Source organism: Antechinus flavipes, chromosome 5, assembly GCF_016432865.1.
Source record: "Antechinus flavipes isolate AdamAnt ecotype Samford, QLD, Australia chromosome 5, AdamAnt_v2, whole genome shotgun sequence".
NCBI lineage: Eukaryota > Metazoa > Chordata > Mammalia > Dasyuromorphia > Dasyuridae > Antechinus > Antechinus flavipes.
The window spans coordinates 124,257,159-124,276,516 of NC_067402.1; the positions used below are offsets into that span (position 1 = coordinate 124,257,159).

At 33.5% G+C, this 19,358-nt stretch overlaps 1 protein-coding gene across 2 annotated transcripts in view; it reads right to left on the reverse strand.

Moving 5' to 3' along the window:
- Window positions 1-19,358, reverse strand: part of CPED1 (cadherin like and PC-esterase domain containing 1) — a 394,281-nt gene that overhangs the window by 312,200 nt on the left and 62,723 nt on the right. For both annotated transcript variants that reach the window (XR_007954317.1, XM_052001238.1), the window contains exon 4: window positions 2,256-2,362. Coding sequence is in view for 1 of the 2 variants with exons in the window: in XM_052001238.1 (XP_051857198.1) it covers window positions 2,256-2,362 (107 nt within the window). In the remaining variant the exon portion in view is untranslated. The remainder of the gene's footprint in view (window positions 1-2,255; window positions 2,363-19,358) is intronic.

Below are 19,358 nucleotides of genomic sequence, written 5' to 3' on the forward strand. Positions count from 1 at the left end.
TTCTAAACTGCTGATTGTACACTTTGGATTTTTTCTAATTTCTACATATTTTTCTTCTGAATAAAGTATTTGTTTCCATGTTTACTTTCTTCTGTACTTCTCGTGATCACTGACAGCTGTTTGTTATTAGTTATTTTTAATTTTTTTTTTCATAGTGGGTGGTAAAGTAGAATACAGAAGTTCCATTAGCTGAATAAAAAATATTCCTCCCAAGCCCAACTTGTAAAACCTTAGAAACATGCAAACATCAATGTAATCTAATGTCTGAAAATACTTGTTTTTCTTTTTTCTTTTCCCATGTTAGACATTTTTGTAGTCTAGAAAAGCAAGACTGTAAATTATTTTGACCAGTTTTCCTAAGTCTCTTTCCTAGCTGCATTCTCTCTTCCTGTCTAATATCCCCTCCTTTCTGCCCTACTCCAGCTTGGAAACCTTTCATATCTGAAATTTTCTATGCCTAGAAATTTCCTTTTTATTAACTAATTTGTGTCCTCTGATCTGGCATTAGCCAAAAGGAAAGCAATCAGATCTGCTTAAGAAGGATAAATTTCTGTGGCCTAGAAGCAACATAGTACAATACAGTGTATTCTAGAATTGTCAATAGGCCTTGCCTCTTACTACCCATGTCACTTTAAGCAATTCATTTCATCTCTGAACCTCAATTTCCTCAATTATAAAATGGTAGGGCTGAAATAGATGACCTCTAACATACTTTCTACAAAAACCCAAGCTGATCTCATACATTAAATAAAGATGGATTTAGGAATACTATGAAAGCTTGATATAACAATGTACCAAGACTTAGAAATAACCTCACATGGACTCATTGTGAACTACTTCTTTGCAATGGCCTGAGAACCATTAGGCCTAAGGTATCCTGTTGATGGACAATCCCTGCTCTTCTCCCCTTCTGATTTGGAAATATCAAATGGAGCTTTTATTATGGGGAAAATATGGGAAGAATTTGGCAGGACACCTTGGTTTTGGAGATATCAGCTGATTCCTAAATTTTTAGGGGATGAGAGAAGATATGCCCTTAACACCTTTCTTCCTGTTTTCCCCTTCATGTTCCCTTGGGCACATCCCATAAAATCACATGGTTTTTCTTTAAACAAAAAGAATTAGAGTTTATTATTTCCAGCATTGACTGGCTTCTGTGATCCTCCTGAGATAAATCTAAGTAATGGACCCCAATGGCCATAATGCCAAATTTAAATACTATATATCATTTTCTAATAAACTTAATAATAATAATGATTAACTTGATAATATCAATAATAATAACCATAATAATGGCTAGCATTTATATAGCATTTTAAGATTTGTCAAGTGTTGTATGTGGGTTATCTCATGGTATCCTCACAACAACACTAAGTGCTAAGGTGTTGGAATACATGGGAGAGCTGTTGGAATACATGGGAGCCACCTGACAGTGGCTGCTGGAGATCCAACCCAGAGCTGCAGAATGGTCTCCTTTTGTGAGAGGTTGATACAAGGAGACTGAGAGGCAGTTGCTGTTCTCTGACCTCTCTGACTGAGAGGCCGTTGCATTGTCTGACCTCTATCCTCTTCCTTCTGCCTCCAATTTATTTCCTTCCCAATCGGCAACATCTGTGTCAGCAAAGGCTGCCCTGCAACTCTTTCAGATGTTATGATCCATAGCTGTGGAGGCTCTTGAGAAATGACCTGTCCCTTAACACTAAGAAAGTGCCATCATCTCCATTTTATATACGAGAAAACTGAGACAGTAGTTTAATGACTTGCCCAGGGTCACCCAGCTCATAAGTATCTGAGGATAAATTTGTACTTGGGTCTTACTGACTTGGAATTCAGGCTTCTTACTTCCTGCACCCTCTTACTGCTCTATGAATGTAGCCACACATTTAGAACAGCAATGTTAATGAAGAGAACAAAAAATGGACCATCTAAAAAAAATAAAACAATTGGATAGATGTTTCTCTCATTTATAAGTGGAGATGATATATATAGTGTGGTATGGTGGGCAGGCCAGCTTATTCTTTGGCAGCCAGAGTTTAAGGATTTCTATTAGGAAAATAAGGCATAATACTTATACCCTAACTATAGAGCAGGATTAAATTGAACAGTTCTTCCAGTTTTTCAAAACTGAGTCAACAAATGAGATTAGATTATCTTTTTCCTTGAACTCTAAGCACTGACACCTAAAATGGATTTAACTTTAATACTAGTTCTCTGTTTATAATCTGGAAATAAGAAAAATACCATTGATATCATACCCTTTGATGTAAGTTCAACTGGCACAAATCTTCTTTCATGATGCAAGGCTTTCCATCAGCTTTCCTGGGATGCAGGCAGATGAGAAGATCCCAAGAGCCTGATTCACCTAACAGGAAGAGAAGAGATATTTGTTGACTAATTAGATAGAAATATCACATAACTCTTTTTGTTAATGATCAAAAAGCTTACAAAATAAGTGGAAAGATATTTTGATAATCTAAGTGAAAAAAATTCTTAATTTCTTAAATGATGATAAAAGTTCATCTTTATAGCTTCTAAAACTGATAATTTCAATTGTGGTTTTTGTTTCATTGTTTAATTATTCTTTTTTTAAAAAAAATATTCCTGGGACATCCAAATATTTTAACAAGTGTTGTGAAATTCTCAAAATAAATTTCACAGTAGAATAAATCTGAACTCATTAAAATGAATAGTACCCTGCAGTCTTTTGTCTGAGTGAAAGATATGTTTTGTTTGGGGCATAATTATGCAACTAAGCAACAATTCTAGCATGTCAAAATATTAATTAATAGAAATTTTGTTAGGGATCATTTTAGTCCAACTGTGTAATTTGACAGCTAAGAACATGAAATACTCATACTTACCTGATATAACAAAGCTCAAAAGGAGCATATCTAAGATTAACAGTCTTTTGATTCACTTACCATGCTCTTTAATCTCTCTTAATCAACATTTTAACAATTGATATGACAAAATAATCTCAGATTACTTTGTAGAATACATATAAATTTTAAATACTTTATACTCTTTTGAGGAAACTCCAGTTTTCTCTCTTCTATCTTATTATTACTTTTTTTTCTTACAAAAAGGAACCAGATACTTACACATATTAGGAACTCAATAATTATTTGTCATTAATAAGCTTATGGCAGAATTAAAGATCAGATCATTCATTTTTGTTCTAATGAAATAAAAATGCCCTGGGGAAAAATGCATTTCACTATTCCGTAGTGACCACAAAGAAACAAAAATCTTAACAGAAAGTGTCAAAACATAGAAAGAACACATCTTACAGACAGAAAGATCTGGGTTCAAATTCTGGATGTCATACTTCTTTATCTGTATGGTCTTGGAAAAGGTCACATGTTTTGGCATAGGTTTCCTCACTTATGTAATTAGTGTATTTGTTTAGATTAAGACTTCTTAATCTTTTTTTTTTTTTAATGCGATGGGCCTCTCTAACAGGCTGGTAAAACCTTTGTACATCTCAGATTAATGTTTTTAAATAAATAAAATAAAATACATAAAATTACAAAAGAGAAACCAATTATATTGAAGTAAAGTTATCAACATATATTGTTAAATATGTTTTAATTAAATATTTTCCAGTCACATGCAAAAAACATAATGCTCATTAAAAATCTTTTGAAAAATTCTCACAATAGCATTACATCATAATCATATACTACAACTTATCAGCCATTCTTCAAATGATGGACACTCCCTTGATTTCTACTTCTTTGCCACAACAAAAAGAACTACTATAAATATTTTTTGTACAAATAAATTTTTTCCCTTTTAAAAAATTTCTATGGGATGCTGTAGAGGGCCAAAGATAGTAAGGGAGCTCTGGGTAAGGTATAAGACCCTTCAGCCTAGAGGGAACCTGCTAACAATGTCTGGTTTGGCCCTCCACCTCCCTTTGGTGTTCTCACCCTTCCTGAGAAGTCAAGGAGGATGTACCATGACCACCTGTGTTCTACTTGAAGCAAGGGATACATATTACAATAAAGAGAGGCATTTGCATATCAATAGAAGGGTAATTATAGTTAGCAATTGCTCAGTGTGATGTGATGACATAATGGTTCTTTAGTTGGCACATACTTAGTGTTGTGATCATACCAAGATATTTAAGGGCTGAGAGGACTTGAAATAAAGATTCCATCTTTTACCATCCTTGTGAGTGTCCTGCCTTCTTCACAGCTCCACTAAGACCAAGACTGATCCTAAAATCCTCCAGAGAGCTAGTCTGGATGGTATATTTTGGCACCCCAATTTGGGAGTTCTAGAAAGCACACTACATTTTGATACCCAGCATAGGGCACTAGAAAGAAGGATACTCCATTTTGGTGCCCAATGTGGGGCCTCCAGAAAGACCCTATAGGATGCAGACCAAGTAGTGGTAATGCTGGGTCAAAGCATATATACAATTTTATAGCTCTTTGGGCATGGTTCCAAATTGTTCTCAGGAATTGTTGGACCAGTTCACAACTCTGTGAGAGTCTAAATTTTTCCATACCCTCCCCCCCCCCCCCCAGGATTTGTCATCCTTTTTTTTTTTCTGTCAGTCTTTCTGATAGGTGTAATGTAATACCTCAGATTTGTTTTAATTTGTATTTTTCTGATCAGAAGTGATTTAAAGCATTTTTCTGTGATTAATGATAACTTTAATATTTTCTGAAAACTGACTGTTAATTAATTGGGGAATGGCTCTTATTTTTATAAATGTGTACCAGTTTCCTATATATTTGAGAAATGAGTCCTTTTTTCTGTAAAAAAAAAAAATTTGTTTTTTTCCCCCAGATGAATTTTGTCATTCTTTTTTCTAACTCTACAAAATCGTTCTTTTGTAGTTTGATTAGTATGACACTGAGCACATAAATTGTCATGTTTATTATATTGGCTTGGTCTACCCATGAGCAATTAATATTTCTCTAATTGTTGAACTTTATCTTTATGTGAAAAGTATTTTGTTGTGTTTATATAATCCCTGAATTTATCTTGGCAGGTAACTTCTAAAGTATTTTATAATGTCTATGATTATTTTGAATGAAGTTTTTCTTTCTATATTTTGCTGCTGGGTTTTGTTGATAGTATAAAGAAATACAGATAATTTATGTGGGTTTAATTTATATCTTGTAATTTTCCTGAAGTTTTTAATTGTTTTACTCAGCTTTTTAGGTGATTCCTTAGGGTTTTCTAACAATATTGTCATATTACCTTTAAAGAGTGATAATTTCATTTCTTCATTGCTTATTTTTATTCTTTCAATATCTTTTTCTTGTTTTACTACTATACCTAGCAATTCTAGTAAAAAAAAAAATAATAGTGAGCGTGGGCATCTTTGTTTCATTCCTAATATTAGGAAGGCTTCAAGGTTATTCATGTTACAAATGATGCTTGCTCTTACTACTTATTATTTTAAGAAAGCATGTATTGATTCCTCTGCTTTCTAATGTTCTTAATAAGAATGGGTATTTTTTTTTTTGTCAAAGACCTTTTTTTGCTTCTTTTGATATAATCATATGATTCTTGTTGTTTTCATTATTGATCTAATCAATTATGCTAATAATTTTTCCAATATTAAACCAGCCCTGCCTTCCTAGTATAAATCCCATATAGTCATAGTGTAGGATCTTTGTGACATATTGATGTAATCTCTTTGCAAGTATTTTATTTAAAATTTTTGCATTTATATTTATTAAGGAAATTTGTATTTTGCCCTCTCTATTTTTCACTTTCCCTAGTTTAAATATCTAAACCATACTTACAGGACTCTTTCTTTACATGTTTTGTCTAATGGGTTACATGAGATTAGGATTAATTGCTTTTTAAATGTTTGGTAGAATTCACTTGTTTTGCTGGGTATGTTATTCTAGGTTATAAAATCAGATATTTTGCCTTCTGGAATATCATATGGCAAGTCTTTCTTTTCTTTAAAATAGTAACTGCTAAACACTGTGTAATCCTCAATGTGATGAGGTCTTCAATGTTAGGTATGTTTTGCAGAGGAATTGTTCCTGAGGAGAAGGAGATCAGTTTAGCTCCATGATCCCATCCTCTGAGGAGGTCATTCAGGCTGAAATCTAAGTTATATCAAATCCCTCAGGCCCATCATCTGTTAAGGTCTCAAGAAGTCTCACCTTGTCATGCCCTGTCAGAAATCCAAGCCATGTCTCTGAGGTTAAATTGTCCCTATAAAATCTACTTAGAGGTTATCTCATGGGTTTGAATGGGGGAGGAAAGGAAAGGCATCATGTCAAGACTGAGACTTTTTCACACTGATATTTTGAGAGCTAGATTTTGGAAGTTTGAAGTGCTTCTAAAATGGTGTGATCTGGGGAGAAATATGATCACTATTCTCACTCTAGTCCCCACCCAGGAAGGCCCCTAATCCTTTGGGATTGCAATTAATATCACCCCCCCCCCCCAGGGCCATTGTTCCTTGAAACAGAAGTGAAACTCTTCCTCAGGGTTCCTTATCTCTTTTGACCAAAACCAATACTGTCCCCTCAAATCTTCCACTCTCTCTTGATTGAAAGTGCTTTTCTCTGCTTTTGAAGTACAACCTAGAAATTGGTGTTACTTTGTTCAATTTTCATTAAATAGACAATAGAATTTCCAAACAGGAATGAAAAAAGTATAAATACTACTTTTTGCTTGCTTCTGCATATATCATCTGTTCTGTTTGTCATTATGGTAATAAGAGCTCCTGCTCTTATTTCTACATTGTTGCCATGAGCATATTTGTCTTCACATGGAATGAAGTAGCTTTCAAGAAATAAAAAAGTTCCCAAATGTTGATCCAAATCACATCTCTTTTGAAATCCTTTAGAGTAATTTTTGGCACTGAAGGACACTTTGACTTCAAAGAGGGCCTCTATAAAAGGAAAACATATAAAAAGGAGCAAAGATGCTTCACATTTAGGCATGAAATCTCACTCCTTATTAATCTAGTGACTTTTCTTTGGCAAATACTGCACAATGTAGTGAGTTTCCCTGTTTTATTGACAGAAAGGAAATTTATTATCACAAAAAAGCCCAAATAATATAATACAAATTCAAATATGTATACTTTTACATTATTTCCTTGTTTACATTAAACATCTTTAAATATATAATTAGGATAAGCTCAGTCCCAAAGAAGAGATATGAGAATGCATCTCCTTCTAACCTTTGCAGAGGATGTGTGGAACACTGCATAAAAAATCCAATTTCTTTTGATATGTTGATTAGTTCCCTGAACTGCTTTTTTTCTCTTTTTAGGAAAAAAAAATCTTATTATAAAGGATAAAAGAGGGAAAGAGATGGGATATACCATAATATTTAAGTGATATAAAACCAAAAAGAATCAAAATAAATTGGAATGCACATACCTTTAAATTATACTATGACTTTTAGGACAACCTATATATGCACACATATGTATATAGTCACACCAGAAGAGAAGATTTACCATACTTTAGAAGACCTGAAATGATTTATTCTTGGGATTTGCAAATGTTGCAAAATAAATTATGGCTATTTTTTGAATAACTTTGCACTGCTAATTCCCATGCCTCTCTTATACAACTGTTGCTTTTGAGAAAACCACAAACTTCTTTATATACCTTGTAAGCAGCTCCTCCACCCGACTTGGAATGTTATATGATAGCTCAAATAACTGTCTCTTAGTCTACACTTCTGCCACTCACAATACTTTCTGGTTTGATTCTAGGGGAAAAAGGAAAGGTTTTTTTTTTCCCATTTTGTTTCACTTCTGGCTAAAAGGAGGAAACAATGAAAATCTCAATAGAAAAACTTCTCTCATAAGATTCCCAGCTAAATATTACAAACAGTTATAAGAAGGCTAGAATAAAAAGAAGAAAAGCATTTACAGTAGAAAGTATATTATCCAGTTTTTAAATCAAAAGATTTGTTCATTTGTCCCTTAATACCACTTGTCTCTCCCTTTAAAACTTCACACCCCATACAAAACTAGAATTGTTAAAATTGTTTCAAAAACTTTTAGAAAAAAATTAAACAGTAAAAATTTACAATTAGATGACTTTGTGAAGTCTGTCAGTAGCATTTACTGCCTCTTTTCTCTGTGTAAAGTATTGTACTAAGGACTATGAGAAATTCCCAACAATGCAATGGACAGTGCTTGATCTGGTTGATCTGGTAACAGGGTTCAAATTCTCACTCTCCTGTTTTGTGTGACTCTATCTTTTCATATCTAAATTGAGAAGTCTAGATTATTTGGTCTTTAAGTTCCATTTTAGTTCTAAATTTATGATGGTATGATCTTATGATTCCAAGACTATAACAATTCCAGAGCAACACATTCAGAAGCCAATTCTTATTAATTGAACATATAAAACATAATCAAGCTTCCACAATGGTTCAGGCCTTAATAACCTCAAAACCCTTATAAAGGATTTCCTTTTCTTTAGTCTCACTCCATGAATTCATCCTTTAATACACTGTTAATCTCCTAAATCACTATTTTTACTGTGTTCCTGTTATACTTAATCATTCAAAATTAAAAAAAAAAAATGAATGCCCAATACTACTTGGTGGTTTCCTCTGCAAACTCCACAGTTTGGCATAAAAGTTATTCCTCTACAACTCTACATCTTATATTTCTTCAAAAGATGATCTATTTCAGTCATGCCTATCTTCTTATAGAATCCTCTGTATATAACATGTAGATTTTCAATCCTCTGTCTTTGCTCATCTGGCTTCTTTTACTGTGAATGACCTTCCCTTTTTTCTCTGATAATACAAATGCTATGTTTTCTTTAAGATCAAACTCAAGATGACCTCATTTTAGAATTCCTTCCCAGACTAACCCTAGGCCACAAGGAGTTTTCCCAAAACACAGTACACTGTATGGCATAATTTAACATTTGATTATATCTTCTTTTGAACTCTTCTATATTTCTTTCTTTTAAATACACATTTTTTTTCTTCCAAGTAGATTAAAAATGCCTTTTTCATAAGAATCGTGTTTGCTGGTTGCTTCATTCATTCTCACATTCTTTCCATAGTAGAAAAATAGTAGGAACCTATTAAAGAAATAATTAGATTTAGATATGCTTAATCAAGAAAGTCTTGCTGAGGTGATTTTGAACTGATATTCAAAGAAGTGATATTACTATATAGTTTTAATTCAATTCAATTTGGCAAAATGATCATTAAGCACTTTGTATAAAGCATTTTGTATAAAACAGAATGCTATATATGCTATATAATGGACACACACACACACACACACACAAAAGAATATGTTTCCAGCTCTTAAAGAGCTTTCTTTCTATTTGGGGGTGGCAAAAATCACAGAACCATATCTAGAAATGTAAAAGAATTCAACTAGGGACTTCAAGGAATCCTTCCTCAAATAGGTGAAACTTGAACTATACATAGAACAGGGGTTTATAAACTGAAGTACTTGGACCTTTTGATTCATGGACAGATTTTAGATTGGGAAATGGATGAATATATATGTATAAAATGTAAATATAGTAAAAATAATATATTAATAAATAACTTTTTTTCAATCTAAGTATATATATATGTTGAGTATATGTGTATGTATATGTGTGTTTGTGTGTGTGTGTGTGTGTGTATATATGTATAATTTCCTTAACTTTTGGTTTCCTGTGCAATCCTATAAATCCTATTTTATGCATTTAAAAATTTGATTGTAAGCAGGGATCCAAAGGCTTCTTCAGATTCCCAAAGATATCTGTGACAGAAAAAAAAATTCTACCTAAGAAAAATTAAAAGATTATAAGATATGGAGACAAGGAGAAGGTTCATTCCAGGCTTAGGAAGCAGTCCATACAAAAAGACAAAGGAAAGATGGATTATTGAGTTTGGGAAAGTACAGTTTGGTGAAAACATAGATTTCATGAAGGAAATAACAGAAAATAAATCTGGAAAGTAGATCAGGGAGTCACATTGTAGAGAGTTGTGATTGAAAAGTGAAAATTTTGAATGTTATCCTAGAGAAAATAAGGAACCCCTGAAAGTTTTTGAGCAGAGAAATAATATGACCAGGCCTGTGAGTTAGGAAGATGACTTTGGCAGCTGTGTGTAGAATGAATTAGAAAGGAGAGAGAAGAGAAGGGATTAGACTCTATAACTCCCAGAATTCCCTGTTGAAGTAAAAATTCACAGATAGTATTAAATGGCTACACAGCAAAATGAAAAGGATTTAATAGGATCAACTGCTCTTTTTTTTTTTTCATTAAGAATTACAGTAGCTAAAAGTTTCATAACATAATGAAGACCAGAAATCAATTCAGGGAATGAACTTTGGGATGAATAGGAATGAATGTATAGCTGAGTAAGAATCTTTTTTTAAAGGCAGTTTTATTTTGTTTTGTTTTTTTAAACAGCATAAAATTTCCTAAATCTCTTTTATACTTAAGATGTTCTCCTTCACAATCTCTGACTCCTCCACAAAGCAGGAGAGACAAATTCTTATGTGATTCTACTTCTTTATCTACTAAAAGGGAATTTAAAATAGCAATAAACTCATAGCCTATCAGACAAGTGACAACTGTGCCAAACAAATGCAAAATTGTTTGGCACATACCTTATGGCAATGATGAGATTCTAAAGACAGTTTGACAAAGATACTTACAAATACTAATTGTAAGTATCTTTCTTTAGTATATCAGTCATTTTTTAGCCACTGCTTTCCAGCTGGTCATTCAGAACCATTAATATTTCACTGTTATCAGTTAGAATGCTATATTTGTTTCCACTTTCTGATACTAAGTGTTTACATTGAGGAGTTGTTGCATACAAAGTAAACAATCATTTCCTGGAATGCAGAAAAGAGCTCCATGGTCCATATGGTTAGGGTCAAGACTTTCATCCAAACAACAGCAGATGGCTGTGAAATTCACTCCACTTTTTGTGTGCTATCCTGTCTGGGTTTTAACTCCATCAAACAAGTTGACTTCCCCTCCTCCTATCAGTATCCTCTGGTGTCTGTCCCTTCCAAACCTTACTTTTCTACCTCTATTTCTGTGTTGTCTTCCCATTTAGACTGTAAGCTTTTTGAGGGTAGGGACTCTCTTTAAAAGTTATCTACCCAGTGGTTAGTACAGTGCCTAGTACTTAATAATTATTTATTGGATTAAATTGGATTGTTCACATAGGCCAATGTTTATTTTCAGTGAGGGAAAATTTGGAATTTCTAAGTTGCTGAATATATATATTTTAAAATATAAGTAGCAGATCAATAAATTGAGCTGGACCAGAATATTGAAACATATCTTACCATCTTTCTGAGAGAGGTGGAAATATAGAAAGGGTCAAGGAGAATAAATCATTAAGATAGAAGAAGAAGAAAAAATATTTTGATGTACTCTGTCTTGCAGATTATTAATTAAACTGAAGGCTATATGACTGACATAAGAAAATATTAGCTTTTAGTTAAACTTTAAAGAAGTTATAAAGACAACTATTAGATTCTGTGCAACATACTTATTGGAGATTTTCCCATAAAATTTGTAAATCAGAATGGGTGGAACAGATTCTAAAAACAAAGCTGGGAAAATTAGGTTGTCCAAAGGATTTCCAGGATAAATAACTACAAGTGCCAATTTTCTATTCCCTAGATTAAATATATATCGGATACAGTAAGAATTTATTTGATGGGGCCAAGAGTAGTTGAATAAGATTTGGCATTCCTTTAGGAGAAATGATCATAATGACAACAGCAGCAATTCACATTTGTATAGTGTTTTCAGATTAACCAACTGCTTTCTTTGCAACAATGATGGAAAGCAGCTAATGCAAGTAAAATTATCCATCTTTTACAGATGAAGAAAGTGAAACCCTGAGAAGTTAAAAGACCAGACCCATTACACAGCTTGTAAGTAAACTGAGGCCAGATTCCCACAATCTCAAAAATTCTAAAAGTAATGTACTCTTATTCAGTATGCCACTTTGAAAAATATTAGCAAATGGCAATTCTTCCTCCATCTTCATCCAAATCTTTTCATGTCTATGAATCTAAGGATATGGAAATATATATATTGAGAATAGTTTTCTCCTAGGTAAAGTGAGAACCATTCTTAAATGGATGTTGAGGTCCCTTCCATCTATAAATATATAATCCAATGAACATGGGAGGTTACTCACAAATAAAAGACTATCACTAAGGTGTAACAGTGGAAGGAAAAAGCAGTGGATCTGCAGTCAGATGACCTGTGTTCAGATCCAGGGTCCGCCAAATTACTGTAGTAACTTTATGACTACCCTTGTTAACTCCACTCCTGGCTCTGTCCCTTTTGAAAGATATACAATGAGGGTCATTTACTCTTGCTTCATTGCAGAGTAAACCTTGAACATGCTTTCTCTTCCTTTTAACAGAATGATCTCTCTCATAATAACTCATAATGGCTACTCAGTTTAGAACTACATTGGCAATTTTCTACCTCAGTGTTTGTCCTCTCAGTAACTCAGAGGATTCAGTGAATACAGGGGATTACAGAGGATTCAATGTCTTCAAATTATTTTTCCTCTCCTTGGCATATTATAACACCAGGGGAGTGCTTAGTTAGAACAGAATTATTGTTATCTTGTGAATCTGGGCTGGTAGGTATCTTCTAAACTGATAAGTTGCCAAGAATAATTTGAATAACCCTATTCAGCATGCCCTGAAGGGATAAAAAGAGTTTAGGGACAATTTAAGGTAGACTGATGAGTATTTTAGCTTTTAGAGCGGTGGGAAGTGCTGGTGGGGAGCAGGGGAGGGAAGTGGGGGAAAGAAGTAAACCTTCTGGAAACTGGAGGAAAGAGGATGTCAGAGTATAAAAACCATCCTCACCCAATCTGGTTTCAGTGTAGGAAGACTATGAAAATTCAAGGAGTGAAAGAGAGGTGAATGAACTTATATGTGAGAGGAGGTTGTCAGTGAACATAGAAGGGAAGATCATCAAGCTGGATGCATCCTGGTTTGGTCCAGAATTTGAGCTGTGGTGCCATAGAGAAAACCCAAAATATCACCTCTGCCATCCTGAGATGGATCTAAAAAATAAAAAAGACTTTTCCCTTGAGGAGAAAAATTAACTGACATCACGTGATGGTAGTTGTAGAGAGCTTGCAGAGAAACACGCTAGAGAATAGTAAAAAAGATTCTGATCAGTATGGTGGAAAGAATAATGTATATTGAAATCAAAAGATCTAGTCCAAATCCATTCTCTATTTTTTTTAACCTGTGTGACTGTGGTCAAAGCCTTTTAATCTTTCTGGACTTCAATTCATAAATTATAAAATTGGAGTATTGAAACTTACACCCTCTAAAATCTCTTGTACCTGTAATAGAAATGACTAGTGTTTGTATAGCACATTAAGATTTACACCATTCTTTACAAGTTTTATCTCACTTGATCTTCATAATAATCAGCGTTGAGAAGCCCACATGCTGTACTGGATAGTAGGCTAGTCAGCAAGACTTGCATTCAAATTCTTACCATGAAGCATACTAGCTGTCTGATCCTGGGCAAGCAGTTTAACCTCTCAGTGCTCTTGGTAATTCTGAGGCTATATCCTTTTTTTAATAGTCTTTTTTATTTGTCCAAACATATGAAAACTTAGTTTTAAACATTAATCTTTTTGTTAGCTTTTTATTTTCAAAACATATGCATAGTTTTCAACATTTACCCTTGCAAAACCTTGTGTTCTAATTTTTTTCTCCCTCCCTTCCCTCCACTCCCTCCCCCAAATGACAAATAATCCAATATATATTCAACATATGCAATTCTTCTATACTATTTCCACATTTACCATGCTGTACAAGAAAAATAAGATCAAAAAGGAAAAAATGAGAAAGAAAACAACAAAAAAGGTGAACATGCTATGTTGTGATCCACATTCAGTTCCAACAATCCTCTTTCTGGATGCAGATAGCTCTCTTCATCATAAGATCATTGTAACTGGACTGAATCATCTCATTGTTGAAAAGAGCCACATCCATTAGAATTGATCACTGCATAATCTTCTTGTTGCTGTGTCCAACATTCATCTTTGTAAAGCCTTGAGTTCTGAATTTTTCTCCCTCTCCTTCTCTCTTTCCCCTTCTCAAGACAGCAATAATACAATATATAGGTTAAACATTACAATTCTTCTAAACATTTCCATATTCATCATGCTGTGCAAAAATATCAGATCAAAATGGAAAAAACACAAGAAAGGGAAAAAAACTAAGTAAACAAATACCACCACCAACAACAAAGGCGAAAATACCATGGTTTCATCCACATTCAGTCTCCATAGTTCTCTCTCTATAAGTATATGGAACTTTTCATCACAAGCCTGCTGGAACTGCCTTGAATCACTTCACTGTTAAAAAGAGCCAACAGTGGGTCATCACATAATCTCATTAGTGGGTATAATGTTCTCTTGGTTCTGCTCACTTCACTCAGCTGTTCATGTAACTCTTTCCAAGCCTTTCTGAAATTAGCCTGTTTATCATTTCATATACAGGTGAAGGCTTAGAAACAAAAGCAACAAACCCAAAAATCAATAACAAAGATAATAAGAAAATTACCATCATTTCCATAATAATTTTAGTATGGACTCTAACCATAACCTATGGCATGAAAAACCATTGTTGTAATTCAACTACAAAAACTAATGACCAATCTACGGAAAATGCATCCATTCATAAAAATCATTAACCACTCATTCATTGACTTCCCTGTACCTCCAACATTTCTGCCTGATGAAATTTTGGATCCTTACTGGGAATCTGTCTAGTTATCCAAATCCTAATAGGCCTATTTCCCACCATACCCTACATCTCCAACACCCTAACTGCCTTCTCCTCAGTAGCCCACATCTGCCACGAGGTCAATCATGGCTGACTAATCCACAACCTCCATGCTAATGGAGCCTCAATATTTTTCATATGCCTAGTCATTACATTCATTTACCATAATTTCTTCAGTTATTCCCTAACTGAGGGGCATCTACTCTGAAATGATATCTTGCAGAGAAGGTGTTGCTCTGCAAAGGTAGAGAGAGTTTTCTCATCTAAGAGTTCCCAATATCAGTGAAAACACAGGACCAGTCCCTATATTTGTTTACAGATGACAAAGGTTTATACAAGTTAAAGTGACCCAGAGTCACTAGCTACTAAGCATCTTATACAGGATTTGAATTCTTTTTTTCTGATTCCAAAGTCAGAACTCTAACTACTACACCATTCAACTGCTTCTAAATATATGAGACTACAACCTAGTAACCCTACTTATTGGACTCTGTCCCCTCAAAACTGTAGAGAGCTATAAGCCACAAAATTCTAAAAATGATGCCATGTGCTACTAAGAATTATGAAGAACAGTGCTTGATGATGGTAGCTGGCTACAGGTTTTGGGGAAGAAGTGTTCGTTAGCAGATGTTACCAGAATCAAAGGAGATAAGGCTGTTTTGTTTTGTTTTCTTTTGTTTTGTTTGGGGGGGGGGGGTAGGAGAAGCACTTAGCACAGTTCCTGGCACATAGTAGGCCCTATATAAATGCTTATTCATTCAGTCAATAAGTTTTTATTAAGAAGTATCTACTATGTGCCAAGTCCATATCCAATCAGTGATCATGTCCTGTGATTTCTACCCATGTAACTTCTCTCATATATGTTTACTTCCCTCCTCTTGGTACAGAACACCATCACCTCAGACCTAGTAGTAGTCTGGTGATTGATCTCTCTGCCTCAAGTTTTTCCCAACTCCAATTCATCCTCCACTCAACTATCAGCTTGATATTCCTAAAGCACAAGTTTGACTACATCCCTCTTCTACCTACTCAATGAATTCAAGTGACTCCCTATTACTTTCAGGATCAAATACAAAATTCTTAGTGTGACTTAAAAATAGTTTTTTTTTTTTATTTAGCTATTTCCAATTATGTCTTTTTAAAAATTTAACATTCATTTACAAATTTTTTGAATTCGATATTCTCTCCTTCTCTCCTATCCCTCCTTGAGGAGGCAATCAATATATAACATTGATAATACATGTGAAACCAAGTAAAACATATTTCCATATTAGCCATGTTACAAAAGAAAACAAACACATGCAAACAAAAAAGTAAAGAAAGTTTAAAAAGTATACTGTATTCTGCATTCAGAGTTCATCAGTTCTTTCTTTGGAGATGGCTAGCATTTTTCATTATGGATTCTTTGGAATTGTCTTGGATAATGCTAATGATCAGAGTATCTAAGTTTTTCATAATTGATCATTATTGCAATATTGTTGTTACTGTGTACAATGTTCTCCCAGTTCTGCTCATTTTACTTTGTCTATTTTATTTCTAATATTGTCATATTCATATAAGACTTCACAGGTTTTTTGGAACATATTCTATTCATCCTTTCTTAAAGGACAATAGTATTCCATCACATCATATACCATGTTATTCAATCATTCCTCAATTTATGAGCATCCCTTTGATTTCCAATTCTTTGCCACCACAAAAAAGAATCATTACAAATATTTTTGTACAATTAGATCCTTTCCCCTTTTCTTTGATCTCTTTGTGATACACACCTAATAGTGGTATTGCTCAAAGAGCATGCCTTTTAAAGGACTTCATATTTTTCCCAATCCTCTTTAATTTATGTGATTTCCCTCTGAGAATATATCCCATTTGTATATGGTTGTTTGCATGTTGTCTCCCTTACTAAACTGAACTGCTTGAGAGCAGAGAGTTTTTTTTCCCTTTCTTCATATTCCCTATGAAAGTGTCTGTTACATAGTAGACATTTAAATGAATATTAACTGACTGACATCATGTGCCACTATTAAAAATGGATAATGTAGCATGATTAAGTAAATGGATAATCCAGAAGGCTTACAAAATCTAATAGAACAACTTGGTGGGTAAGTGAAAGAAGAACTATTGGTTCTTTGGGACATACATTCTTGTATAAGGGGAAAATACACATTCACATATGTTTTAGGAAAAAATGAAAAATTCACAAATGTTCTGTGAGACAAAAATATCTAGACACAAAAAGATATAAAAATTTGAACTTTAAGATGACATTGAATACATAAGTGGTTTAAAATGGAATTGTAAAAAACACGCAGCACATTATATTGTAGAAGAACAATATTTTATATTGCTCTTCTGACAATCAGTATTTAGCAAGAGGTCTAAAACATATCACCTAATATCAAATTATAGCATATTTATATATCACAAAATGTCACATTGGAATTTCAGTAAAAAAAATAAATTGAAACATTTCATTTACACAAAATTCCTTTTTCTTATTTCAACAAAAGTTTTTTAGGGAAAAAAACCTTCTTTACAATATAATGAATAATTTTTTTTTATTTAGTTGCATTGAGGATTGTTAGCAGTGTGAATAGGGACTGTTCAATGATTTCAAATTTATTCCAAAAATAATTCCATACTCAAATTCAGCACAGAAGAGAATCAAAGCTTGAGGAGAGGTAATCCTCTAACATGAGTGGAAAAACCAACCCTTCTCTCAATAATTTTGCTTAATGCATCAGTACCTTTTAATAATAGAGTGCCATGTGTTTATATAACACTATTTTCAAAAGGCTTTGCAGATTTATTTAACTTAATCATAACATCCCTGGGAGGTCTTTTGTATCAGAGTTCTTATCTTCAGTTTACAAACTGAGCTATAGAGAATCAAAGGAACTTGTTTAAAAGTCATTCTAAAAAGCAGTGTCTCTTCTGGGAAATAGAACCTTCCCTGATGCCATTTCCTCTCCATAATGCCATGTAGCCTCACCAGCTAGGCAAAACAGTCAGAAAGTTACATTTAGGATACTTCCTAGAAGATTAATAATGACCTTCTGCTTTGCAAATGTATCAATTTTTTCTAGTTTTTACCATCCTGAAGTTCTCTGTGGTGTTTGCTATTGTTGACCACATTTATCTTGACATTTTCTTCTCCTTTTGGTCTGTGACATTGTACAGTTATTGCAAGAAATTTCAAGAATATAGATGGGAAGTAACTAGTCATCTATGGAGTGTTATTTAATGTATATTAGAAATCCTGCTTTCTTCCATATGTATCAATATATTTATAGCAACATTTTGTAGTAGCAAAGAACTATGAACAAAGGAGATGACCCACTTGATTAGAGAATAGCTAAATAAACTGGGGAACATATAATAGAATATTGCTGCAAGAAATTATGAAAATCATGAATATACAGAAGGCTGTAAGAAAGACATGCACTGAGGAGAAGTAAAATAAGCAAAGAGGAAAACAATATATACAATGTTTAAAACAATATAAATAGAAAGAAAAACAACAACCTAACAAGCAAAACTGAATATTGAGAAATAAATGGCCCCAAAGAAAATGCTGAGAAGATACCTTCTCCCACTCCTTTGCACAGGCCCAGAGATATAGATATGGAATATTGTATATAGTCAGATTTTTTTTTTTTACTTTTTCCTCCTTTTCTTTATTAAAAATTCTTTATTATAAGAAAGGGCTCTCTGGGAGGGTAAGGTACACAGGGGACATCTAGCCAATAGAAAAACAATAAATATTAATAAAAATGTTTTTAAAAAGGAAAAGCCTCCCCTGCACAAAAATAACTTGCAAACTCTCTCTCACACACATACAAACACCCACAAATGGTGTCTAACTTGCCTTTTACTAAGTTTAAATTTTATTACAAAGTCATTCATAAATTAGACAACAAAAGTAAAAAAATTGGCTCTACTAGCAACAGTTAAAATTAACATAGTCAACTGATCTCTCCCATTTACCCAAAATTTCACTCTATAAATTCAGCCTACCTTTGCCAACTTATTTCAATGTATGTCACATTATTGTACCCTGGTAAACCAGTCTATTTGCTGTTCCCCAAAATAGTATTCTATTTCCCACCAAAGTGCTTTCACACAAACTAGCCTCCTCCTGTATTTTAGAATTCTTAACTTCTTCAAAGTTCAGCTCACATAATATCTCTAGTGTGTAGCAACTCCAAAGAATTTCCTTATTATATGCTCTCCTTCAAATTATTTTGTATTTATAGGATAAAAGATTCAAAACTGAAAATGACTTTAGATATCATCTAACCTAAGCCTCTAAGTTTATAGATGAAGAAATTAAGGCCTACAAAGAATAAGGAACTTTTCCAAGATTATTCAATCAACCAACCAAAAAACAAGAATTTATCTTAAACTTACACATGCTAGGAACTAAGGATACAAGGACAAAAATCTACATGTTTTCTACATGAAGACTTTCCTATTGCCCTCCATTCCCTCAACCTGCTACTTGTGGCTTTTCTCTTCAAATTAATATGTATCTATTTTGTACATATTAGGTATAACTAATAATGTATATATTTCCCCTGAG